This window comes from Daphnia magna, linkage group LG8 (assembly GCF_020631705.1).
Source record: "Daphnia magna isolate NIES linkage group LG8, ASM2063170v1.1, whole genome shotgun sequence".
NCBI classification, from domain to species: domain Eukaryota; kingdom Metazoa; phylum Arthropoda; class Branchiopoda; order Diplostraca; family Daphniidae; genus Daphnia; species Daphnia magna.
In genome coordinates this window covers 5,544,755-5,570,382 of record NC_059189.1, presented here as the reverse complement: position 1 = coordinate 5,570,382, position 25,628 = coordinate 5,544,755, and the positions used below count along the sequence as shown (strand labels likewise).

At 42.4% G+C, this 25,628-nt stretch overlaps 2 protein-coding genes across 4 annotated transcripts in view; both read left to right on the top strand.

The window, feature by feature from the left end:
* LOC123475512 overlaps positions 1-22,366 on the top strand; it is a 40,888-nt gene extending 18,522 nt beyond the window's left edge. For all 3 annotated transcript variants that reach the window (XM_045178282.1, XM_045178283.1, XM_045178284.1), the window contains 8 exons: positions 7,261-7,386; positions 19,029-19,316; positions 20,554-20,763; positions 21,189-21,326; positions 21,394-21,820; positions 21,888-22,076; positions 22,144-22,219; positions 22,340-22,366. In XM_045178282.1, the coding sequence (XP_045034217.1) occupies positions 7,261-7,386; positions 19,029-19,316; positions 20,554-20,763; positions 21,189-21,326; positions 21,394-21,820; positions 21,888-22,076; positions 22,144-22,172 (1,407 nt within the window). In that variant the 3' untranslated portion in view covers positions 22,173-22,219; positions 22,340-22,366. The remainder of the gene's footprint in view (positions 1-7,260; positions 7,387-19,028; positions 19,317-20,553; positions 20,764-21,188; positions 21,327-21,393; positions 21,821-21,887; positions 22,077-22,143; positions 22,220-22,339) is intronic.
* Positions 22,367-22,934: 568 nt separating this feature from the next.
* On the top strand, positions 22,935-24,264 carry LOC123475513 (pleckstrin homology domain-containing family G member 4B-like). Its single transcript, XM_045178287.1, has 5 exons — positions 22,935-23,088; positions 23,174-23,388; positions 23,456-23,572; positions 23,683-23,922; positions 24,008-24,264. The coding sequence occupies exons 2-5, from the start codon at positions 23,343-23,345 to the stop codon at positions 24,247-24,249; spliced, it is 645 nt and encodes a 214-aa protein (XP_045034222.1). The 5' UTR covers positions 22,935-23,088; positions 23,174-23,342; the 3' UTR covers positions 24,250-24,264.
* The last annotated feature ends 1,364 nt before the right edge of the window (positions 24,265-25,628 follow it).

Below are 25,628 nucleotides of genomic sequence, written 5' to 3'. Positions count from 1 at the left end.
TTGTTATGTTTTTTTTTTTCTTTCTCGTTTTTTTTTTGTTTTGCCGTTGTGTTTGAAATGTGTACGGTCGGCCTGTCGTTCCGTTGTTTCAACTTGCCGAACAAAAAAATGGGGGGAAGCTGTCAGATGAACAGGAATGTAAATCCATTTCTGTAGACATTATCGTCGAAGACGCAATCTATCCAGCTCAGGTCGCTGAAAGATTCCATGGGGCATTCCGACTTTTTTTTCTTTTTTTTTCTTTAAGAGTGGCGCCATTTTTATTATTTTCTTGCTTTTTTCCTGCAAGGGTTTCTTTCTTGTTTTGTATTCCCGTTCTGTATTTTTTTTTTTCCAACCTTCAGCATTAACAGTCACAATTCAAGATTAAAAGCCATAGCGGGGGAAGAAGGTTGGCCGCAAATCACGGGGCTGTCCACCAGTCAGCACTCTCTTTCATCGTCTCTCTCTCTTTTTCTTTTTAAAAGTTCGTTCAAGTTTTTGAGTTGCTGGTCATCCCTCCCTTCCTGGTTGTAGCCCTTTACTCATTACCATACAAAAGGATGAAACCCACCAAGCGGCATCGTGCCGTTCGAACTAGAAGTTTAAGAATGAAACGGCCCTCCTAGAAAGACAAGTCTTGTCAGCCGGGTGAAAGACGGACAACATCCCACTAGACACTATTACCACCATCACCACTCCTATCCTCATCGCCTCCTCGTTCACTCTTGGATGGGTGTGTACAAACACGCGCAACGTCCCGGCGAATTCGAATTTTCATTTTTCTCTTACTCTGTGCCTTATTTATTTATTTATTTTTTTTTTGTATCGTTCCCGTGTGAAGGAACGTTAAAGAAAAAGATCCCGACTCATAAGAAAGTTTTCTATCGATGCCGGTCGGTCGTAGGCAAAAAAAAAAAACAATAAAGAAAACACTGATCGATTCGTTTCGTTTGCCGTAACAGGCAACTTTTATTTGAGTGCGCCAACCTCTTGTCTCGTAATGCTCATAAATCTCGAGCCTGTTGTCATATTGTGAATGAATGTCTGTCAGCTCCCCCCCCCCGGCCGTGAAGGTGTGACCGTGAGAAGCTGCGATACCTTTGCGGGTTGGCTGTGCGGCCAAACCCCATAGAATTCGTGTCGACGCGTGACACTGCAAACTTGGAATATGTATAGGCCCTATATAACAACGATTTAGAGATTTGAACATATTCAAGAAAGGACGATGCGCCGTTGCGTTTTAGAAAAGAAGACGGCGATGACCCGTGCGCAGTTCGTCGAGCTTTTCCAAGTGACCTCTAAAGTCGGAGAGTAAGAAGCCCAATAGTTTATAGCTCAGCGGGGGAGGAGCTGGATGGTACATGACTTATTTGAAAGTGCGCGATCAAGTCGAAATTATGTACCTTTGTCGAGTTTACTCTGCTTCACAGTCACGTCGGGAACATCTCGACACGCACCTTTCCCTCCCTCGATCGACCAAAAGAGCTTTTAAGGATTCAACAGGAAAAGAATAAGAAAAAACCGCCGGTGGATAATCGTTGAGGGGTTAAAGTCACGTCGGTTTAATGGTTTGTTATATTAGTTTTTTTTTTTTTCCATTTCTTTTTTTTTTTATTAGTGTGTATTTTACTCCGCCCTCTTAGCGTGTTAGTGCGGGGGCGTAGGGTAGAATGAAGGAAGAAATTGGTCTTCCGGAGGGGCTTGGTTAGGTCGTTGACGTCTTGGGTGGGTTATGTATACCTGTATAGGAGAGACCACACCATTAAAGGATTAGACACAATCCATCCGTTGGTTTTCTAACGACTTTTACCTCGTTACATCGACTTAGACACATTTTAAAACAAAGAGGAAAAAAAAAAAACAAGAAAATAGAAAAAAAAATGTTAGAGAGCTTTTTAGCATTGTATTCAAATAGGTATGAAAGAGGATGTCGTGGTTTATTATGAAACAGTGAGGAAGGTTGAAAAGAAAGAAGGAAAAATAGGATAAAAGTCTGGGGGTAGACACAGGTATAATGTACATGGAAATGACGAGGAAATGAAAAATCATGTGAGATGAATTCCATCCACTCGATAAGAATAACGCCGAGACTTTGATTGTTGATTTAAACTCAAACACTTGGATTTATTATCTCGAAGGTAGTTACCTTTGATTGTTGTCTTCCTTCGTTGATAACGGGAAATTTATGAAGACGTCAAAGTCACGTGCTGATGTGATACATTGATTTTGGCGTTGGCAGGTGAAGGAGAACGACTGAATTGAAACGAATGGCAATGCCAAAGTAATTATCATTTCCATATTCACTCGGCTAATGGATTTAAAAAAAAAAAAGGGCTTGTGAATGAGTTGCGGGGTCGGTGGTGGGCGAGCCGAGTCGTTCAGTAGGTCTCAGTGCGTGTAGTTTCTCTGGAACCCAATGCTGGGTTCCATGTTTAACGCTGCCGGCGCCCGTGTGACCATAGCGTCGATAGCCTACTCTGGCCAGTCGCTCGTCCAGCAGCAACAACGTCACAACGTGTGTATCTAGCTCTCTCTCTCTCTTCGTGTTCTCCCACCTTGCGTGTCGGAAATGCACGTTTGAAATCGTGTTTCCGGAACCCACCACGTGTGTTGTTACATCGGCGGTCTCGAGTTTCTGGGTTGGAATCTTCCGTCGATCCCGTTATCGGTGTCGTTTCTTTTGATTATCCAAACCATGGCTCGACCTGACTTACAGAAAGGATTATCATTTCGTGATACACGTCAACGGGCCGATTTGTTACCCATTCAGCACCGCCTGTCCCTGCCGGGAAAGTATTCCTGGATACCGGTAATTATTAAGAATACGTATAAGGTTTATTTGTTGTAATTCAATTATATGGGCACCATATATATATGTGTGTGATATTAGGCATGTTGTGAGTAGGTCTATTGCATAGGGATCTATTCTATTAGTATGTCAGTGTATTTTTGGTCAGTTCTACATTGTTATGTATATGGTTTGATGGCTTTGTAGACCGAATAATGAGCAAAACCCGAAGGAAAAAGAGAGAGTAGGCCTATGAGATTCACGCGGAAACTTGGTCATGGAGCTTTTTGTTACATTACCCGTGTAATGATCGTATAGGGGAAGTCCATCATTATCATGGACTTGCAAGAGAACGGTTAAAAAAAAAAAAAAGGGCAAAGCCAAACAACTAAACAAGTCATGCCTTTGAAGAGGGAGGATGTACACGTGTGGGAGTGTGTCTCTTATAAATAGGTAAATATCCTTCACTGGGTGGGAAGTGGGAACCATTATTCGAGGCAAAAGAAAGCAAACAACAGATCAAAACCAAATTGTCGGCGACTCCGAGTCGTGAAAATCATTGGAGGAGAACGTTTGTGTTGGTAGCACCATTTCCCATGTATATACCAGACCTGTCCTTAAATGGTTTCCTCCTCATCCCTACAAACACACTGTCTCTAGATTTCAAGGAGGGCTTGAGATGACGATGTTTCTGAGTATACTGGCATGCGTATTTAGGCTAATATTTAAGATAACAACCATTTTCTCCGCAGTTCCGAAACTTCGTGCTGGGAGTTAAAAATTTGAATGGGTGGTGGGTACACGTCTATCTTTCTACTGGGAAGCAGACGGTGCAACACGGAAATAGCTATTTAAAAAAAAAATGGAAAACGATGTTTAAAAAAAGTTTTGTTTTTTTTTGGTTTTCGTTATGTGAGAATGGTTAATGAGGTGACGGTCTCCTTATCCAAGACCATCTTTGAACACCAAGAGGCACCCACACGTTATTCGAAGTCTTGGGGAAAGCCACGCGGGATAGAAGATATTTGGCCGAATCGGCACAACTGCATGGGCGTGAATGCTGATGTGTTCACGTTTCTCACGCGTTTAATGTGTTTTTCTTTTTTCCTCTTGCGTTCGCTCTTTTACGAATCGAACGCCAGTAGCAGGAAATCATGGCTCAGTTATCACTACTGCCCCCTTTCATTCAGATCATGTGACATCCTCATCGTTGAACCCTTTCGTTCAAATTACCAAAGGTTTCATCGTAATTAGTCGGACTCGTCTATACGATCCTTCGTTTCACGGGGAATGGGACAAGATTTCTCCGCTTGTGGGTGGCAAATCAGATGATCAGCAATCACGTCAAAATCGAAGAATAGGCTATAAGATACAATGTGATTAGGTTGTCGTAAAAAAACAGGCGATTTCCCGCTGATCACTGTTTGAATTGGTAGTTGTTATTACATTGAAAAGACTGCTAATTTGGTTTAATGGGGAAGAGTACACCATTCGTATAGGTGGTGGTTACCTAATAACATTTCTAACGAACTCGTTCAGAGTCCATCGCAATGGGAAATGGACAACAGAGAGTTGTAATACTTTCTCGTACTTCGTCACGCTCGTCCAAGCGTGATGGTTTCGTCTTCCTTTTTTTTCTTCTTTTTGTGTCGCTCCATAATTTTACACCAAATTTTCCTTCGTTTTTTTTTTTTTTGTTTCTCCTTTTTTCCGCCGTTTTCTTTGTTCTTTGTTCTTCCTCGGACGAATTTGGAATTGTGAACGTTTTTTAATGCGATGTAGTGACGTTCAGGCCTCTTTATTGTTGATTTACACGTCAATTTTCTCCTAGTTAACGTGCGAATAATTAGCCGAGCCTGATCTGGATCAAAACAGCTCATTAAACATAACGCACGCTTGCAAGCTGTTCTCTAGCCTACGCCTTTGCATATAGCACACGTTACATGCTCTACATGTCTTTTTCCATCTGAAACTCGTATAGATCTTGGTTTGTTAACGTCGCCGTATATGCACGAAGAGAAATCGAACGAGTTGCCTTTTTCTGTTTTTTCCTTGAACCGGCTGGACAGAGCCCATACATCATGCATTACTATTCGATTGGTATTTTGTTTGTCTCGCTCGATCGAACCAATGACGCGTTCATCGATCAAACGAAATGCTCTTTAGCCATATGCCTATTCCCATATGCTTATTGGCTTTCGCTCTATACCTGTGGTATTCCTCCATTCAAGACGCGTGTGGTCCACACAGCCAAAAGTTCAACATGTGTTTATCGATAAGGGACACGGTCATGGAATGTATACACAATCGACGATCACGATGAACATGAACTAGTCGAGAACCATCACATGTACCTACTTCTTTGGTGTTGTTTTTTTTCTTTTCTTTTATCTTTCCGTCCGGCTTACCGAGCCACGGAAATGTACCGTTGGAGTCGATCAGACCGGAAGCCCAGCTGTGTCTAATGAAATGCGTTAATCTGTAGTATTTTGGGGAACTACCACGGTAGCTTCAGGAGGGTTGTCCCATTAACCTCGAGAATTTTCCATGGGCCGGCATCACGTTCTTGATAGTGCTTTGTTGTTGCTTCTTGTGATTAAATCTAACGGTATAAACTAATTACTTGGGTTTGATGGGTCGGGTTCAGAGGTCAAACGGACTTGTTCCGTTCCGGGGCCGTCCATAGGTGGGAATTACAGTTGGTTCTGATGGTGATCTTGATACACGCACACACAACCTGTCTAAATGCTGCATCAACGGTATAATTTTTTCTCGTTCTTTGATTATCATTGTCGTTAACGTGATAATGAATTTTTTATTTTTTTCAAGAGAGAAAAACAGTACATTTGAATGTTGAAACTCGCGGGGATTAGCTGATTAGCGAATAAAATGCGAATGGAATGCTGAAAAGCTAGAGGACGTTCACCAAGATTGTATGTTCGCACGCAGTAATTTTTTGCCAGTTATCATAACTATATAAATATATAGGCGAATCAGTTTGAAAAATCGCGTTACCGTTAGTTTGTCCCGGTTGTTCCGCTCCCTTAGCCCGCGGCTCCCGCTGTTAGGGCTCCGCGCCAACTACTGGCTTGCTCGCACCCTATCTCTACACATGCATGCATATGTTCACGTACAATGTAACTTACACATGTTCCACATTTTTTTTTTTCTGCCGGCTCTCGTTTTACCCCATTTCCCTTTTATTTTATTTTTTTCACGCGTAGGCTATTTAGTTTGCGGGTAAAAATTATTTCCCTTTTCTGATGTCTCTTCCTGCGACCTAGAACGAAAAAAGCTCTGTTCACCGATTCTGCATTAGGAACTCGTGAGCTCGATATTGCATTGTTCATGTCGGTTATGTTGGCTCTGCTCGCAAGGCAGGAAAATAAGCAGACGGCTGGAGTTTCCGCCCATCTCCCGGGTGCCGAAATGGCGGTGGCGATGGTGGTCAGCTTTCACGCAGATCGTTTTCACTCTGCGGACAACCACTGGAGCAATACCGAAATAAATATTAACTGCCGCGTTAAGTACGAAATGTGCGCTTCTTCCAGCAACCATTGCTAATGTAATTCCGAGCCATAAACTTGATTTATTCTTATGATAAAGAGAAGTTTCGTGTACATAATTTAATTATACGCCTTCCGTTAGGATAGTAATTAGGCAATTATTGCAGAGAGACCGTTTGGGAAAGCTTTTCAGTTATTATTAATTATACCTGTCAGTGCAAACGATAATTACACCCTTTTTTTAAATTTTTTTTGCTTGTTTTGCGTGTTTGAAGGCTGGAATTCAAAAGCGCTCATCAACCGATAATTTTGTTTTCTTCTTTGGAAAAAAAACCCTATGACTTTTATGTCCGCTAGATGGCGTAGGGGAGTTGTTAAAAACACCACTAGGTGTCGTTAACCAAAAAGTTTTTATGCAAACAGTAGATGGCATTGTTATGCACAAGTTTATTACGTCTGCACATGCGAAGTCTGTTACCTGTCATGTTTCTTAACCAGGTAATACTGGTTACGACTGTCTTTTGGCGATTTGAAACCCATTTGAGAGAAAAAAAAGAACGTTTTATGCTGGTCCACGTAAATATTAGTTTCGTAAGGTTTTGAGGATTCACATGACATAGACAAAACTGCCTGTTGACTCTCTTTATTATCGAATTCAAAAGAGTGTAAAACGCCGTATTGATAGGCCGTAATAAAAGACTTCGTCTGCGTCATGTGAATCCAAAAAATACACAAATGCAGTAAAGGGACACAAAAATTTTAAGACTGTGCTGCACCTGTTGAAACTTTTCTTTGTTCGTTAAATGCACGCGACACCTGTCGACCTGCTTCAACGCAATATGGGAACGGCGCAGGGGTCGATTGCTCACTCGTTCTCTTATCCCTATTACGTGTGAATCTTGTTTCAGGTAGTCTGCCACTTGATCGCCGTTCCACATTCCAATCACAAGATATTAAAACACAGACTTGCATTTCCTATTCTAGATCCTTTCTTGGCTGTGTCGGAAAGGTGAGGAAACGCTGTCACGCTATCACGTCACGCTGGCCGACTCGTTAGCCGCCGCCAAGTCGCAACAGCGAGAGTTTCAACGATTCCTCATACTAGCCCAGGTAAGTTCGAAAGATATTTTCTTTCATTCTACAAACCCTCTTTCATTTTGTTTCTCCAACGTGATCCTGCTATGCAACTTTAGTATCGATGGCGTTAATGCGAGACAGCTAATAGCGTGTAGTGATAAATTATACGGATGCCCGTAAAAATCTGTCAGAATCGGCTCAGTCGTGAGAAGAGTTCGAATTCAGTGTAAAAAAACAGAGAGGTGGTATACGGCGTAAGGTTGAACACTATGCTTACCTGACGCTCGAATTGGGAAGTCGAGCGATCATCGGCAGGTGGGAAATGTGTCAGCCTACTTTCATTGTCAGTTAGGTGAAAAAAGGGAGGGAAAGAGAGACCGAGAAAGACGTCACATCAGTGCGAGCTGAGGTTTTGGAAGAAGAAAAAAAGAGACCGACGAGGTCTTTAAGGTCAATCTCGAGCTCGATTTATATATATATATATATATTTCGAGTTTGGCTGAAAGTGCAGGATAGTTTTTTTTTTTACATGCCGTGGTGGTTGGTGACCTGGTTCGACTAAATGAAGCCGCACTTTTCACAGCCTTCACGTCAATTACCTAAGAAACGGCCCGCTTATGACAGCAGTCTGTAACTTATGATTTCGTTTTTTTTTTCTTTCTTTCCTGAAAATCTCTGTACTTCGTATAAACGTAAATTTGGCAGTTGAGAAAGTAGGCGGGAGGCGAAAAAACCAGAAGCGGTATTAGCCGTGTCATACATGTTGAACAACAACTTCCTTTATTGATAGAAAGTAACAGAATGTTTTGAATCCCAGATGGAAATGATGCAATACTTCTCTGCTTTTAGACGCAAGTTCCTCTTTCGTCACATTAAATTCTTCCTTTAATTTGTTTTTCCTGTTGAGAAAAAAAAAAAACCGGCTCGGGGAAACTGACGTGTGCGCGTTTCGAATGCGCATCCGGCAGTCCGTTTGCTAAATATTCAGCGTCGCATTTCCGCGCCGTCATTCTCTGTTCGGTGAGAGCACACGTGACGCGCTTCCGCCTTTCATTTCATCCGCCAACATTTGGTTGTAATTTGAACATAAAAAATGTTCCGCCACTACCGTAGTGAATCGATCGTTCACTTCGAAATGTTGGGTAAAGTTTACCCGATTAGAGAGCTGTCAAGGTTTCCTACGAGGAGAATCGTAAAGAGAAGTTGACGACTGATGCGATGAAAATAGACGTGCGTATGTCGATGTTGTTCATTTCGTTATCGTTGTGTAAGCAATTCCTCGGCTTAGCACGGTCGTACGTTTTGTCGCCACACCAGGAAAAAAAAAAAATCTAAAGCCAAGGAGGATAATTGGGAATTGTCTATGCTGTAACCGTGCCTGTTCCGTGGTGGATGGTTAGGTGGCAGAGCGCGTTACTTCCACAATCTTGGTTCGGAAATGTATCCAACAAAAAATGGCTCCGGTTGACCCGGTTTCGGGTATTGTACTTAACGTTAACTGAAAGAAGTGTAGTACAAGGCGATAAAACGAGAAGAAAGAAAGATGTTTACTATACATTTACATGTATAGTATACACGCTGTATATCCTCACAAGTTCCTTTTCCTGAAAGCGTGCAATTAACGTCTCTTCTCGCTGGTATGCCTGGAATACCGTGAACAGGGCGAAATATGGCTCATAATTCGAGAGCCCGTCGGCAAACAAGAGGACACCTTCTTTCTTTTTTTTTTTTTTTTTTTTTTCTTCCATAGCGCATCAGATTTTTTGTTTATTTTTAAACGAAAAAATTCTTTCACCGCTATCAAAATATTTCAAAGGTGAATCGCTTAATCGCTTTTTTTATTTGAGGATGTGGATGGAAAAGAAAACAGCGATATTTTGTAGAACTTTTTGACCCAATTTCACTTTAAAAAAAAAGGAAAAAAAAGGTGACTCTTAAGCAATTTGTATCGCTGTGATGAATCCACGCAGTAATGAAAAGGTCTCCATGTTAATCGTTTCGGATCATTTTGCTGTTGTTTCTTTCTCTTTCCGAGAGGCGTTTTCGATCAGCTGAATAACAATGGAGAAAATCTGCTCTTATAAAAAGATGTGACAAAAACAAAAAACACCGGAGAAAACAAAAACGTGCGAATACTGCAAAAAAATTCGATTACTTTCCAGTTGAATTCTCACATTATTATGTCGTAAAGAGTAGCGAAAAAAAGAAAGAGAAACAAGTCGAATTACACCGGAATTCTTCTACATTTCGAAGACGCGCACCTGGTTCCATCATTGCTTGAATCAGTTTTATCATTTAGTTTGCCCAAATAGCCACGTGTATAGTTTTATAATTCACCCTTTTGAAAAAAAAAAACCCAAGCTTTGGGTGTAAACACTAGAGACGTGGACGGGGCTGGTCGTTCAAACGTGTAACAAAAAGGCCAACATTGGAAGCGGAAGAAAAAGATGGAAGGCCAGTGCCAAGTTCACTCACCTGACCGTGACGGAGCAGCCGCGATTTATTGCACATTTTCAAAGAAGTAAAAAAAAAAAAAAAATAGTAAAAATAGAAAATAAATAAGGGGCAAATAGAATAGGGGAAAAGTAGGAGGAGAAAAACCAAGAAGAGGTAGATGAAGAGGCAGCAGCAGTACCATCTGTCGTTTGTCCGAATGTTGGCCTTTTTTTTTTTCATTTTTATGTTACGCGTATCCTTCACACACATATGCACTTTATGTATGTGGAATGGTGGATAGAAACAAGTATACAAGCTAACGTCACGCCATTTAAGTGAGCTCGATTCTATCGTGCTGCGGTCAAGATCCTCACAAGAGTCCCAGTACCTACTGGCCGGCCTTGTCACAGCTTATAGGTGTTTAGGTTATTGCTTCTATCGTCGTGCACGATCGACCGTACAGAACCTGGGAATTGTTTTTCCTTCTATTTCTATAGTCTCAGACTCTCTTCGTATTCTGTAAGACACCGTGTAATAACGCTGTGTAGAATCTCGTCCGACATCTCCCTCCCAAAAAATTCGTAGGCTCAAATCAGTCAGCGTAGCAGCAGGGGGAAGGTGGACGAACGTCGCAATCGTCATGGGAAAAACAAAAGCCCAAAACGTGAGCTGATCAAATCACGGGCCGCCCTTCGTCGTCGACGCCGAGCGTCTCGTTCGGTGTCGGGTTTCTGGGACGAGACTGATTATTCACGCTCCATCAGAGCCGATACCTTTATTTCTTATGTTGCTGTATTCTTCTCGAGTGTCTGTATGTGGATGTGTATACGTATGTTTCACGGCTAAAATGAGCTATTAAAGAGTTGGAACAAAACAAGACAGTCACGTCATTGGATCGTTAGCTTCGAGCGGTACGTGCGTTTGTGATGAACGCAACCACGGGACTTCATTAGTCGATTTCAAAGCGGGATTTTTTTTTTTTACTACTTTCAACCAAAATATGCCTGCTGATGGAGCCTAGTCAAAATGACGGGCAAAGGGTCTTTTGTTCTTCGACCCTGCCGGATCGACTTTATGAAAAGTTGCTTATTAGGCGGATGCTGACGATGCTAATCTCACGCTGTTAGCGCTTTACAAAAAAAAAAAAAATGATAATAATAAATGAAAAATAAAACATACGAATGCAAAAACGAAAACAAACTACATGGATGGGCGTCTGTCTCTGTCCAGCGTGTGCATTTGTGTTTGCGTGTAAAGAGCGTTTGAAGACGTGGCAAGGTGAACGAGCCGAGAAGCGAGGACGTTCACCAGCACTAAAAGCCTCTACCAGTCTCTTCAACATCCCAGAAGCTTTTTTTCTTGCTAGGCAGCTGGCTTTTCGAGTTCAATGAGTGCCTCGTATCACATGGAAATCAGTTCAAATCCCGTGTGATTAACAAATGCATTAAGCTAATACTTCGAAAACGAATAGCAAAACAAAGAAAGGGTTTCGATTTATTTATTCACTTGAGAAAAGATAAATAATATTACCTACAAAAAAAAAAAAAAAGGATTCAAAATTGAATATAAAAACGAAAAATTCGAGGAAAGAACAAATCAATCCGGGCGTAGTGTTGAGGCCGCCTTCTTTCTGTTGCGTCTTTGGCTTGACGCCGGGTGTTATCCAGCGACTCAGGGTTAGCAGACTAGTGGGGTATGTTCGAGTCCTGCGGTGGGGCTATCTGACAGTTCGGTGCCGTCCTTGCTCAGATCAGTACGCACGAATCGTTCGCTCTCTCAGTTTAGTTCTTTCTCTCTCTCTCAACGTGTTTGTTATTTAAAAAACGTGAATTTGAAAGACGGACAAGGAAATTGCTGTTGGAGTGAAAACTTGCCGTTATGGCCGTTGATCATTCATTCGACGACTACCTTACATACCTGATCGCCCGGAGGATTCCGTTTCATCTTGACAGTGGCATCAGCATCTGGTGTTGCTGATGCATCTCATCAAAATTAATAATAGTGAGCCTAACGGATTCCGTTTGTTGAGGCAGACGACCTAGTGACGTTATTGCTCAGTGCGCGGGTGGTAGAGGAACGAGATTTTTCCTTTATTGAGAGCCAGCTGACAAAAGAGCAAACAATCAAATCCTTCAAGAAAAGATCAAATTATCACGTTGCGAATGCGTCATTTGGGTTACACTTGAAAAAAAAAAAAGACGAAACAAAAAGAAATGAGCGTCGCCAGGCCGAGTGAGACGGGCTGTCGTTTGGTGCGGATCAAGCGCGTGCCTTCCAGCGAATTCCATCACCAGCATCCGCTTTGCGTCACCCGCAAAAATCCACAGCATCAGCATTACCTGCCGCCGATTACACTGCGCAACAGTTCCGCCCCGTCGGGCGTCAATCGAATTTGGATAAACCAGAGGCATTCTGATGCGTGGTACAGCGCCAATAGGTTCGCCGCCGTCACCGAATCCCCGCCCTATCATCACCAGGTATGATCGCAGCACAGGTCGCCCCGTTTCGTATTTCGTTCTAGCGAAGATCTCTTTGGCTTCAGGCATGGCGTTATTTAGTTATTTGACGTATCCATCATTCAAAAAAAAAAAAAAAAAAGGCGCCAATTTCACCGCTGGACATTAGTTACTTCGTTGCCATCTTCTTCGTAGAATTCGATTTTTTGGGGGTTGGTTGCTCTGGACCTCTCGAAACTCGCAGGGCATTGGCATAGCCACCTGGGCTGGGTGATGCCAAAAGAACAGTGTGCACGGTATACAGCGGAGGCAGACCTGCATCTTACACGTGATAAAGTCTAGTGAACTCGATGATCAACGATGCGAGTCCACCTTCCAGTCATCACGAAACGAAATGTTGATGGCCGACCTCATAACTGGAACAAACGAAAACAAAAGAAAAAATTTTCTGCTATTGCCGTGTTTATGCTACAACAAAAGACGGTGAAAATGAGAATAATGAGTTTTGGAAAAAGAAAAAAAAAAAAATAATCTCGGGACCGCCCTTCATCTTCCGCGGGCACCTCAAACTGTTTGGCTAGTCTCATCATCGTGATAGTCTTTGGAAGAACACTTGATGGCGTAATCTGTTGGCTCTTATGGTCGACTACTAGTGGACGATAACGAGAACAAAATTACGTTACACGATCGCCATTGTCATTAGCATTGTTTATTGGCTCTCGAGGTTGTTTGTGTCTGTTTTTTGTTTTTTTCCGGAGCAGCGCGGCCGTGGCCAACCGCCCGTTTGGCCTATACGCAGCCAAACAACAAGAAAATTGGATTCTCGTTTTCAGGGTGAAAGCAAAGAATCTAACGAGCTCGTATCATGAAAACATACTAAATATTCGGCCTTCTTCTGTACGGCGTATATACAAGTTGTTGCGGTTTTTGGATTTCGTGAATCACCCACTAAACTTTTCGCCTGCTGCTCTATAAAAGATTTCTCTCTCTTTCTCCTCGATGCTTCCGATGCGTGTTTTTCCTATCAAACTCGCATTTTGTTTTTTTTTTTGTTTTTTTAAACATCGTCATATATCGATATGAGAATAAGGAAACAAAAGGGGTGCGTCAGAGGTCGCCGGGATTATCGTGCGTTTCCGCGTTTCGAGAAAGCTCTGATCGTATAGGCGAGCGAGAGTGTAGGAATCGCATCGATCTCTATGAGAAGCACGTAACTTTCTCTCACCCACAACATTTCGTCGCGCCTTCATCAACAACGGGGCAACCGACGTCTTCTGAGAAGAAACAATAGACACGCCAAAATAAAGAATAGAACCAAAAATAAAACCTTTTTTCATTTTTTTTTTATGTTGCCAAAGCATCGGCGATCACAGGAGAAACTGACAAATAACAATTTTCGAGATAGATGGATATGTTTGCTGAAGCTCATTTGCATTCGTCGGTTAGCCTGTCAATCTGTCTCAGCTTTCTGATGTTTACGACTGGATTGTTGATCGCACGGTAGTCGTCTTCCGGGAAGTCGGTTGCCTTGGAATTGCGCGTTCATGTTTCTCTATATGTGTGTGTGTGTGTGTGTACGAATCGCTGGTTAAGAAATACTACTCTTGCAAATTCGACGAATTGGGTAACGAACGAGGATGTTCTCACGTTAAAATAATCAGATAATGTGTAGCCGGCTAGAGAATCCTAATCTTTCCTTTTTTTTGCTTTGGTCGGATGCGTATCCGATGAACCGTTAACCCCATCGAATTCCTTGAACTCCCGTTGTTTGATTTTTACGGAGAAGGATGGCCGACGAATTGTGGAATTCGTTGATTGTTCCATGCGACGATAACTAAGCGAAGTAACTCAATGACTGCGATGAACTTTCCGTTTCTATAGTTATCAATGGCTCAATTAAAAAGGATCCCTACGAGTGATTTGAACGATCGTAGCAGCGGTTGCCTTGGATACGGAAAGAAAATCCGCACACGGCTATACAAAGTGGAGAACATGATATAACAGATCGTCCTCCTCTTGACAGCAAAAAAAAAATGTTTTATCCTTTTGAGCTCAACGAGGGGATGGATGCGGATCTTCTTTTTTACATTTCCCTTTTTTCAAAGTCTATTCAGCTGTGCTATACGGATGAATGTTTACACGAGAACGTTCTTCGTGCATCGAAAAGAGGCTGGATCCCTATATTCATACAAAAAAGAGGGGACGATCGGAACAAGGGAGGATGAACCTCCCCCTCAGCTTTTTTTTTTTTCTTTCCTCTTCATCCCCCCTTTGTGTAGGCGGCCTTTTATGTATATCTGTCACGTGTTTGGGTCGTCGTCGGGTTATCGAAGAGGGCGTAACTAAACCCGGCAGATGGTTTTTTCCCTCTTTAAACGAGAGAATAAGAGAACATTTTTCTTTTCTTTTTGCTCGTTCCCCTCCATCACTGTGTTTAGTGTGTGCGCCCTCTTGTTCGGCGATTGCGAACAAGAGGAACGCTGAGAGGAGAGCGTCTCTTATTTTTCCAATACTGCGTCAACTTCACCCTCTTCTCGCCTTTACACAAAGCGAATGTCCCTCTCCGACATTTAATTTCTGTCGTTTATTTGACGGCCAATGGACTGTGTCGCTCGGGGTCAGCTTGCGAAGACCCCTAAAAAAACCGGAGCGGCTGCAACAGATGAAATGCGAACACAACGGGCTGTTTCCCAACTCTTACCAACATAATTTAATATGTACAATATGTGTGTGTGCTGATTCCAGTTGACAGTTGATCTGTTGGCTAAGTTATTTTCGATGCTTCTCCCCCCTCGTTTTGTGGCCGTGGAGTTTGTGGCAATAACTGGCCATATGCTGCCAGAAAAATCCCCCCCCCCCTCTCCAGTAATCTCTCACATAAGCAGCCCTTTTTAATTTTCTACCCTCGCAAACATAGGGCCAACTGTTGAATTATGGATTTATTAGATAAATATCGACTTGATCTCTGGCGCGTGTCAAACGCTCGCCCACTGCTAATTCGCCATGAATATTCAATGCTAACTGCGGAACAATCCAACGTCCCCCCCATCTCCGTTTGATAAACGACTTATTTTTCCGCTGTAAATAGTTGGATTTACTAATAAGTGGTGACGGTTGAACGACCGCCTTTACCAAAGTTTTGCAGTTTTTTTTTAAATATCCTTTCGTCTAATTTAGTGAGCGAATCGGATCGTCAAAAACGACGGCATTCCAATCGTGCATAGGTTAAAAGGGCCTTTAAAAACCGTCTGTATTTCCATGACTGTTGGAGTCTCAAACACGCCATCGTTAATGGTTGATTGGATTCTTGTTTTTTGTTTTTTATTTGTTTGCCTATTGTCATATTTCATAATTAATATTGAGACATGGAAGTTGCCACTTGGCCTCGGGACTTTCCAGTACCCGGAGGCGGCTGCAAAAGAAAAGTTGTTGGTTTTCCCCCCCCATTAAATATCCGGCCAGGGCGTCCAAGTGGCAACGTTTTCAAACGAGCGTTCGGTTCTTGCCTTTCTTTTCACTTTTCTTTTTGTTGTTGTCGTTTGTTTTTTTTTGGGGGGAGTTTTTTGTTTGTTTGTTTTTTTTTGTTGTCCCCTCTCGTAGCGACGACGAACTTGGATTTTATCGTGATTGTCATTTTCTTTGATGGAATCGAATGCACGACGTGGCACTTTCTCTGCCGACTCTTCTCCAGTCCCGACAAACTTAAAAAATCCCCATCCATCCTTTCCATTCTATATATGATTCGTGATCGTCTTTGAACATTCCAAAGGCTCGATGGTTCAGTCATCCCAAATGGATTTTGTGTGTGTGTATGAACGGGTTTGGAAATGTCCCGCACTCGTTATCTGTCTTTAGTTTTTGATTTCATCACCGAAAATTGTTTGGACTTGGCGAGAAGCAAGCATCCGCGACCGAAGGCTCTTAGAACCCGTCTCTTCTGAACCTTGCAGGCAAATGCCAGAGTATTGCATCCATTAAAAAAAAAAAAAAAGTATAAATAACAAGCAAAAACAAAAAATAACCACTTTATACACGTAAGCATTCGGTTGCTGCGTTTTTTTTTTCAAACCCATAATCCGTCAAAAAAAAATCACGTAGGATAAACTATTTAGTTGGAGCAGCGGTACTCGGCGCGATTGGTCAAAATAACGTGTAACCTGCGCTACCGCTCCCTCCTATCTTACGGAACATTGTGTGTACATGTTTGCCGATAGCCCTAACAGCAAAATGGGATGGGAGATTTTTAGATGATGCTCAGAGATGGAAACATCTCAAAACAACCGTTCTATTGCCTCCTGGGGAATCGGTCAACTCGCAGCCGAACCTCAAGCGCAAATGTGTGCCAACACAACTTGCCTACCGCTCAAACACCTGCGCACAATGACACAGTAGTATGTTCGTAACCAGTGTTTTTTGTTTTTTTTCTGGGAGGATTTTGTTATGAATTTAGTAATAGAAAAAAAAAATAGCCTTTCTAAATGATAATGGAACATTGTGGATACAGTTGACCGTGTTGGCAAGCGCATCTTTCTCTCATCCATAACATAAGTGAAGCTGTTGGCGTGTATAGCGTGCGCGGCTAGCGTGGCATTTCGGTGTCCAAATCTAATCGATTACACATGTACGAAAAGAGCATCAACGACACACAGAGAGAGAGAGAGAAGGGAGAGGGTATTCTTTTGATTAGTGCGAGTAAAACGAGGACGCGTGTACATCCGGGACCATTTGGATTGTTAGCGTCATTATTAGAGATAGAGCGAGCATGTCTACAGTCTGAATTGTCAACATGTACAATGTAGAGCCACTTTCGGCACAGTATGGGGGGGTAGTAGAAGAATGACAAGGAAAGACTCTGGGGTCTAGTTGTAATGATATATTTTCATCATTTCCTTAGCCAGCGAAAGCTATAACGCAATAGACTGTGCTGGTGCCCCTATAATTGATTGGGGTCTTCATTGTAGACACGACCTGGATCATCAACAGAAGCGCTGGGAATCCATCTAAGTGTAAAGTGACCCCCAGTGAGGGCGATCCGCCCTACTTGACGCCCTTATGACCGCAGTTGCAGCAACTCCTTCAGGGCTGATCGACCCATGTTTTGATTATCCCAATGTATTAAAATGAAGAAACCAGGCCGTCGTCTCCATACCCGTGTAGCCTTTCCGGACCAATGCCTTCGTGCATTCATTAAAAATGAAACCGCCATCGGCCTTGCCGATGACAAGACGGGTAGGCGCCCGGTCGATCGGGCACGACGTCCTTGCTCCCGATTCAAGTGGTTGACGATCTTCCGCGGCGATGATTGCGACGACGATACATCATGTTGAAGAGAGCTCTCAGCAACTGCCAAGGTCGTTTTCTCCGTCTAACTGTTCTCGCCGTGTGCTTATCTTTACCGACGTAGCCGCTGGTGGTACTTGAGGTGCCCTTTTGTTGGCCGCTGCTTCAAGTAGTAGCGGTCCGAACGCCCGTCTCTATGAGCCAATTGAACGAGATATAGTGAAAGAAAAGCGTCAGCTGGCTAGCTCGCTAGTATATCAGCGTGAGCGCACGTACCAGCTACCACCAAATGAAATAAAAGGCGAATAGGCTAGCTCCGTTAGTTGAACCTTTTGCTGCGTTCCAATTTATTACGATGCTACGCTGATGACGGCCAACAATTTTTTTTTTCTATTCGGAATTCTTTAAACGTCACTCTCAGCAGCCTCTTTTTATTCTTCGTATTTTTTTTTTTTTAATGCCCACGTCGAATACGGTCCTTCTGGCATCTTGAATAATGAAGCAGTTCATCATTTTGTTTTTTTGTTTTCTGTAAGGGGCCTGTTGTCCGTGGACTTGGTCGGGAATTTTTCTTTATCTTAGTTTTTATCACCATTTATTTTTTTTTTCAAAAACATATTAGTAATACAATCCGCTAGAATATCAAGTCGGCCAAAATCATTCACGCGCAACGGGATTTTTTTTTTTTGTTTTTTTAAGCGTCGGATTTTTCTCAGCTCCAGAAGGCAAACGACATAGTCATTGGAGCGAAACCAACGGCAATAATAAGTTTGGCTATACATTTTTTTCGTGAGCGGCCTATGAATTTCCCGTAAGCGCCACAGCACCGAATTCTCGTTTGTAATATATTCACATCGTGTCTTTTTGTTAAAAGTCATTTCTTTATTTCATTCTTTATTCCATTGTTTTTTGCTTGTCTGTTGTCAAATTTCCTTCATTCGCGTCTTTCAAGATTTCAATCTGTCGCCAACGTTCATTAGCAAGTTTCTTGAAAAAAACAAAACAAGACAGTAAAAAAAAAAATCACGTTGAACCTGGTGTTTAGTTAGCGGTTGTTTTCACTTTTTCTGCACTCAAGTATATGTATTTTTTTTCTTTCATCGTACTTCTCCCTTTCTACATGACTCTCCGGTCGAATGCAAGGTTTTCTTGTAATAACGCGGCGCGGGACCGGGTCACTTTCTCTTCTCCGCGTCCCTTCCGCGTTATTGAACTGCGTAGCAAAAGAGAGAAAGAGAAGCAGGAACAAAATGGCCCATTGTATTGAAATCTGTTTTCAAAATAACCCCTTTCTGTTTTCCCTTTTGTTTGTCCCAACGTTTCTGCCCTCTAGTTATAACGTGAACACAAAAACCCCTTGTGGACTGTGTGTGTCTTATTAGATTTCCTTTCTCCCATCTACCCCGTTTCAAATTTTGTTTTAAAAGGAGATTTAAATGCTTTTAACATAACTTTGATTCTTATCTGATTTTCATTTCATTTTATTTTTCTTTGGCACCCAAGAAACAAATTGTCAAAGGTAAAGAACTACTGGAAGAATTGCAGCGAGATTCCGGCGTGACGGCCACTCCGGGCTCTACGTTAGTTCCCGCTGAGTCGAGAGACGAACAGTTGGCGGTCGCCGAAGATCCTGTCGGCTCCAGTGCCGGTCGTACGATATCCAGCAGCAACACCAGTATCCTCGACCTTGCCTCTTCGCTGCAATCCCAGCTTTCCAAGTTCGGTCATCGACTGGACGATACCCGCGAGCGATTGGAGGATACCTCCCGTTGCTATGAACTCCTCGATAAGGTACGTGAAACAAACAAAAAATCATAATTTATGCATAATTTATTTACAGTACATCTCCTCTTTTTTTTTTTTCTTTTTTTTTTTCTTTTTGATGAGGTTAATAAAACACCTCGCCAGCTATCTTGATATTGTGTGGGTTTTTTCGTGACTAAAACACGACGTAGAAAAATCCCATAGAGTTTTTTTCGGGTGGAAAAAACTTATTTATAGTCGGTTCTTGAATGCGACGATAAGTAGAACGCGAGAAAACGGTTGTTTTTTTGTGTGTGTCGTGTATCGTCCATATTTTGTTTTTCATTTTTGAATGGCACGGAAGTGAGTGGCACCTTGAATTGAGAATCACTTCAAGGCGGGGATAGAGAAAAGAGGAAGTTTGCAGCAATTGTTTTGTATGAATAAACTCGCGTTTGTATAGAATGAGACGTTCTCCTCCGCCTCTTTCTCCTTCCAGCGAAACAGTTATTTCTTTATATTCTTCTATTAAAGACGCTTTGCAGTGTTTAATATTGACGGGGCCAAAAGATGGCGGCTTCCTTCCCTCGTTTGTTTCGCGTACTCTTTTCCACCCACTGTCTTTTCGAGCTTAACTGTGTCACGGGCCAGTCAACACTCGTCACATCCTGCGCAATTTTCCGCAATCAAAGATCGCTATCTGTCTCATCCCTTATTTGGTTTCCCGAATCGCCCTAGCGTGAACACAATCCAACATATCGGGAGAACTTCAAAAATGGAGAATGTCACATCAAAGAAAAGCTCTGTTTTAGGATTCGATGTTATTCTTTTTCTTTTTGTTTTCCGAGAAAATAAAAGATTGGAAACAGGAATTATGATAAGAAAGAAGAAAAGAAAAAAACAAATTCTTATGGCTTAAGGATTGTAATATAGCTTTAGCGTCTTAAGATGGAGAGTGCGTGTTGTTTGTCCGCGCCGTAGGGCAGGGAGAAACTTTCCCTTTCCGAAAAAAAAAAGAGCCAGCAAGAGAAAATTCTGGTAACAACCTTGAGCATGTAGTAAGAGAGACGAACGTCCTCGAAGGCTATTACCCGTATCTTTTTGGTGGCGAGTCCCGGGTTCATTTTTTATTAACTGCCCTTTTTCAGAGATAAAAATGGGGAAAAAAATAAGGAGGAATGCAAACGAAGGACGACTTTCTCCTTTGCTGAACAATGAGATGATGCTGGCAAGGGTAATAACCCTTTATTTTCTTGATTTTCTCTATGTTTGTCGATCCACAAAGGCCTACGAATGGGGCGTAGAGGCTATGAAACTGGCCTCAAAACTCAAGCTGGACCAACAACCTTGTCCTCCGTCCGTGGCCAGTCACCTTCTTCACCAGGTGGATGCGTTCCTGTCGGCCGCGGATAAGATTTCGCACTCGACCGCGCTAGAAGACCTCAACACCCTGGCCCGTAAACTTGACAATCCAAAATTACTCGACCAGTGCAAGGTAATTCGAGCGATAAAAAGGCAGTCTCTTTTTCTTTTTTCGTCATCAGGTTAACCACTTTCAAGTTTCTTGACTGCCTCGAGCTGTTGCTTTCATGAAATCTCATTTGTCTTCGCTATCGCCTCTATCATGACAGCCGTGCATATATCAATTTACAATTGTGTGTATAAAGAAAACGAGTCTCGATCGGGCGCCGAGATGTAGTAGAAAATGAATCATTTCCAAACATTTAATTGGAAAAATTCGAGATAAGAACAAATTCGAGAATTCTAGTGAATAGGAATGATGTGACGTTGACGTCTTTTCAACATCATTTAACTTTCTGAAGCTTTTATTGCGTGTTGAAAGGATTTCGCAAAAGAAAAAAAGAAAAAGAATTAATAAGTGTCTTCATTGTCCTTTTTCTTTGGCATTGTCTCTTGCAGTTGGCTCAGAATAGATGTCAAGAAACCATGGAGCTGTTGGAATTTCGTCGAAGAGTCTTGACAGATTACGTCAAGGAAGATGAAGCCAAACGACAGGACGAACAGCATCAAGCGCAACAACGACAAGACAAGGATGAGGTAAAGATTTTTCTTAGCTGGAAATGAATAAATCCATTCAAGGACTAACAAATTAATACTTGGTCAGGTCGAAACGAATATCTACGAGAACGTGGCCGAGTTGAATGCGTCATCTTCGTGCGAGGATAAAGTGGATGGCCTATCCAATAGTAAAGATTACCCGATTTGGAAAAAGAACGAGACGGGCAACCAGTCGGTGAGGGCAGCAGACGATGGCAATTGCGTTTTGTTGCGTGTTAAGAAGAATTCCAGCCCCGACGCGCTGGCCAAACAACAACAGCAACAACCAAATTCGGTTTTGAACGGCTACCCGCCACTTCCAGCTGCGCGGGACAACGTCCTACAGCTCCGGCACGTCACTCTCCAGCTATTCTTCATCGTCGACCAGCTGGAGCTCGCGGATGAAGTTGGCCATGAACCGGAAACTGTCGACGTCCGGCACGGGAGACCACATTGCCCGTCGACGATGTTTCGGATGGCAATAAGATGGATAAGTAAGAACGGCTTGATTGAATATCTTACAAAAGGAAATTGCGAATTGAGATGATTGACTGATTTAGGGAGCGGAGTTACCAGTACGTGTAGCAAAACAGAGGAGGAAGAGGATCACTCGGAGGAAGTGTCAGTCTGCCAATCCCCCATTTCCGTCAACAGCCACTTGCAGTGCAGAGCTTCATCCATCGACTTATCGTTGCCCATTGCCGAAATGCAAGAGTCAGGATTCACCGAAGACAACATCAAATCTCAAAAGTACAACTTTGCCACTCATGTTTCTTCAATCTGAACGACACGTTTACTAATGCATTGTTCTCTGTAGGACCTTATTTCTCACCATGCGGGAAATGATTCAAACTGAACGTGATTACGTCCGCTCTTTGGAGTATATAATCGAGGTAACCAATCATAATTGCCTATTCGTTTATCTTTTACAACTACTAGTGAGAACTCTCAACGCAATTGGCTTTTGTAACAAGAAACTAATGAGCGTGCTGTATACGTTTTATGCCTGCTAGAATTATATCCCGGAACTGTCACGCGAGGACATACCCCCCTGCGCGCAAACGCAACGTCATTTTCGGTAACATTGAAAAAATCTACGGCTTCCACCACCACTACTTCCTGCGCGAACTGGAGCACTGCCACAACGTGCCCTTCCTAGTGGGCCAGTGTTTCCTGCGACACGAACAGCATTTTTATCTCTACGCCCTCTACAACAAGAATAAACCGAAATCCGACGCCCTGATGGCTGAATATGGAACGGCATTCTTCAGGGTATTCATCATACATTTTTACAGAACTCACTCACACACACAAAAGATTTCATTCACCGCTGTGGCTTCATTATTACTCATTGCGACACTTTGTCCTTGTTCTCTTTTTTATTTTATTTTTTCAATAGAGAAAACAAACAGAATTGGGAGACAAAATGGATCTGGCGAGTTATTTGCTGAAACCAGTTCAGCGCATGGGCAATACGCGTTATTGTTAAAGCAATTACTGAAAGAAAGCGGCGACAAGGAACCTGAATACGTTGATCTTTTGGGTGCCGAGCAAATGGTTCGCTTTCAGTTGCGACACGGCAACGATTTGTTGGCCATGGATTCGCTCACGTGACTGTGACATCAACGTCAAAGAACAGGGCCGTCTCCTTACGTCAGGGCGAGTTCTATTGTTGGCAAGGCAGAAAGAAGGGTCTACGCCATGTATTTCTTTTGAGGAACTCATCCTCTTCAGCAAAGCCAAACGCGATCCGGAACGCAAGGTACGGATTACCGTGCACTTCTCCGAGTTTAGGAATGTGACTTAAACACAAAAAAAAATGTAATCTTGTTTGTTTCTATTTTCAGAATCTGGATATCTATATCTATAAGCATAGCATGAAAACGTCAGACATAGGTTTCACTGCCAAAATGGGCGAATCGAGTACCCGATTTGAAATTTGGTTCCGAAAACGGAAGCCAAATGAAACGATCGTGATGGAAGCCACGAACCCAGACGTTAAACAGACGTGGGTCGATGACATCAGCGCGCATTCTATGGAAACAGGCATTGAGAAATAGAGGTATTGCCATTGTACACTACCCGGGTCTGAGTCTTTAGTAGCTAACAAAGTACGATAATTCAAACAGAACTTCGTATGACAGAAATGGCCGAAATGGGAATTGGTAATAAGCCGTGTTTGGACATCCGACCAAGTCAAGATCAAATTAATGATCGGTCTATCAGTTACGCACAATTAGCTAAAGGTAAATTAAAACTCTTGTTTGTTATGAAATGCGTTGTTAGTTGTTTGGGCTGTTAGTTGTTTGAAACTGGAAGCTAACTTAACCACTTTCTCCTCTTAAAATTTGAATAGCACCGAAATTCCGACATTCTGTGTGTGGATCAATACTTTCGGACAGTCGTAGCAGCAAGCGGCCTCACTCGATAATCTCAGTCAGCTCCTCTGCTTCTTCGGCTTCGTCCGGAAGCGGGAGCGTCAATGACAATCGTAGTTCGAACAGTAACGGACATCAAGACTCGCCATCCTCTACTGCTTTAGTAGCCAATTTACATAACCACAGATCGAAGACCAACCAAAGCCAATGCTCTGCAGGTAATTGCATTTCGCAACCAACACAAGTCGACCTCGTTTAACCGCCTTTTCTTCTTTTTAAATTGCAACTTGATTGTGATTGTAGAGTCGGGAATTTTAGCCGACCTGTCGATGAGCTATGACGACCCAGAATCGGGTCACTGCCGCATCGGAAGATCTGACAGCTCCATCACCACCGAATCGGTTGATTCGGTTACGCTGTCTCCATCATCACCTCTGACCTCACCCAAGTCATGTCCCTATCCGAATATGACGCCCATTTCTCTCTATGTGAATAACAAATTGATTCCATTACACCTTCGCCGTCTCACAAAAACATGCCCATGACAGAGGTATGACGAAAACATAATCACGATAAATTATGATAGCTTCTTCTGACACACTTTGTTTGGTTTTTTATCATTCGTTATTAATTAGATGTAGACGACGGCAGACGGAATTCTCGAAGTAATTGCAAAGTTGTCCTCGATCGCCAACCTCGCCAGCAAGTTTGTACATAAGCAAAACAATCGCAAGACCCTACAAACGTTTGAAAATATGTCTTAAACTAACGGACTTTACGTTTCTGTCTAGTTACCTTTTTTTTGTTTTGCTTCACTAACTCGTCCAGTCGCTACGGAAAGCATGATGTTAGATTATTATTTACCAATAAAACAGTGAAAAACAATAATGGTCCTTTCAGTTTTGTTCAATTTGCAAAATCCTCACCACAACCAGGACTGACGTTCGTGCAGTACTGGTCATGTTTAGTGAAATGCATGGGAAACTCGTCCTTGTCACAAACACCACGAATAATTAAACCCTTTACACGTATGGGTAAAACAAGACATGCTTCCGTCAGCCACAATCTTTCACTTGAAAAACTAAAGTAACTTGCATGCACCACTACAGTGAAAATAACAAAGGGCGCGTGTCATCATTTTTGGCTAGTCATTCGGTAGTTTTGAAACACGTAAGATGATCTTAATTTTTAAACATCCCGAGGCTGAATTCTCAAAAAGGTGCACTGTAGTTGCTTGCCTCTTTTTGTGAAAAAGGCGTGAAGAAGAAAATCCCATTCTCCACGTACGAACGCTATTGTCTAAAGCACTCATAAAAAAATGGCAACAACTCATTTCCGAATTACACATGAATGTAATTTTGAAAAATCTAATAGGAAAAAAAAACACACAGATTGAATTCCTAAGTTGTTTTCTTAGCGATGTGCATTCTTGCATTAAAGTAGTTGGAGCATAGGAACAATTATTCGCATATATGTTTACATAATGGGGATTACAAATACGCACCTTTGAAGAACTCGCTAATTGTTTCCTTATGGTTGAAAGTATTTGACAGCACGTGCTCACCCTGACAAAGAAACCAGTTCACGTTCATTTTTACACGTCATTGTAAATTAGGTGGTCGAGACGCGTTTGACGTATTGTAAAATTTCGCCTAAATTGTTCTCGTTTCGTCGCTTAACTTCCATGGAAAAATATCTGAGTACATCATCTCGTACGCATGCCAAAGGAAGAGCGGTGTTCGTGTTTCCTTTCTGAAGCCAATTATTCCAAGCCGATTGAGGGCAACAGTTTCATCAAGCGGCGGAAGGTAAGCGGTTCTTGTTGGCATGATATAGTTTTAGATCCAACTAAACTGGCTCTTCTTCGCTTAATCTGTTTGGACGTTTATTCAGTAACAGCACACAACTGAACGGTACAACATCA

Coding starts and splice junctions, on each gene's coding strand:
- LOC123475513 (XM_045178287.1), top strand. CDS start 23,343: ATGACATCAGCGCGCATTCTATGGAAACAGGCATTGAGAAATAGAG. Junction 23,389..23,455: donor ACAGGCATTGAGAAATAGAG/GTATTGCCATTG, acceptor TAATTCAAACAG/AACTTCGTATGACAGAAATG. Junction 23,923..24,007: donor CCAAAGCCAATGCTCTGCAG/GTAATTGCATTT, acceptor TTGTGATTGTAG/AGTCGGGAATTTTAGCCGAC.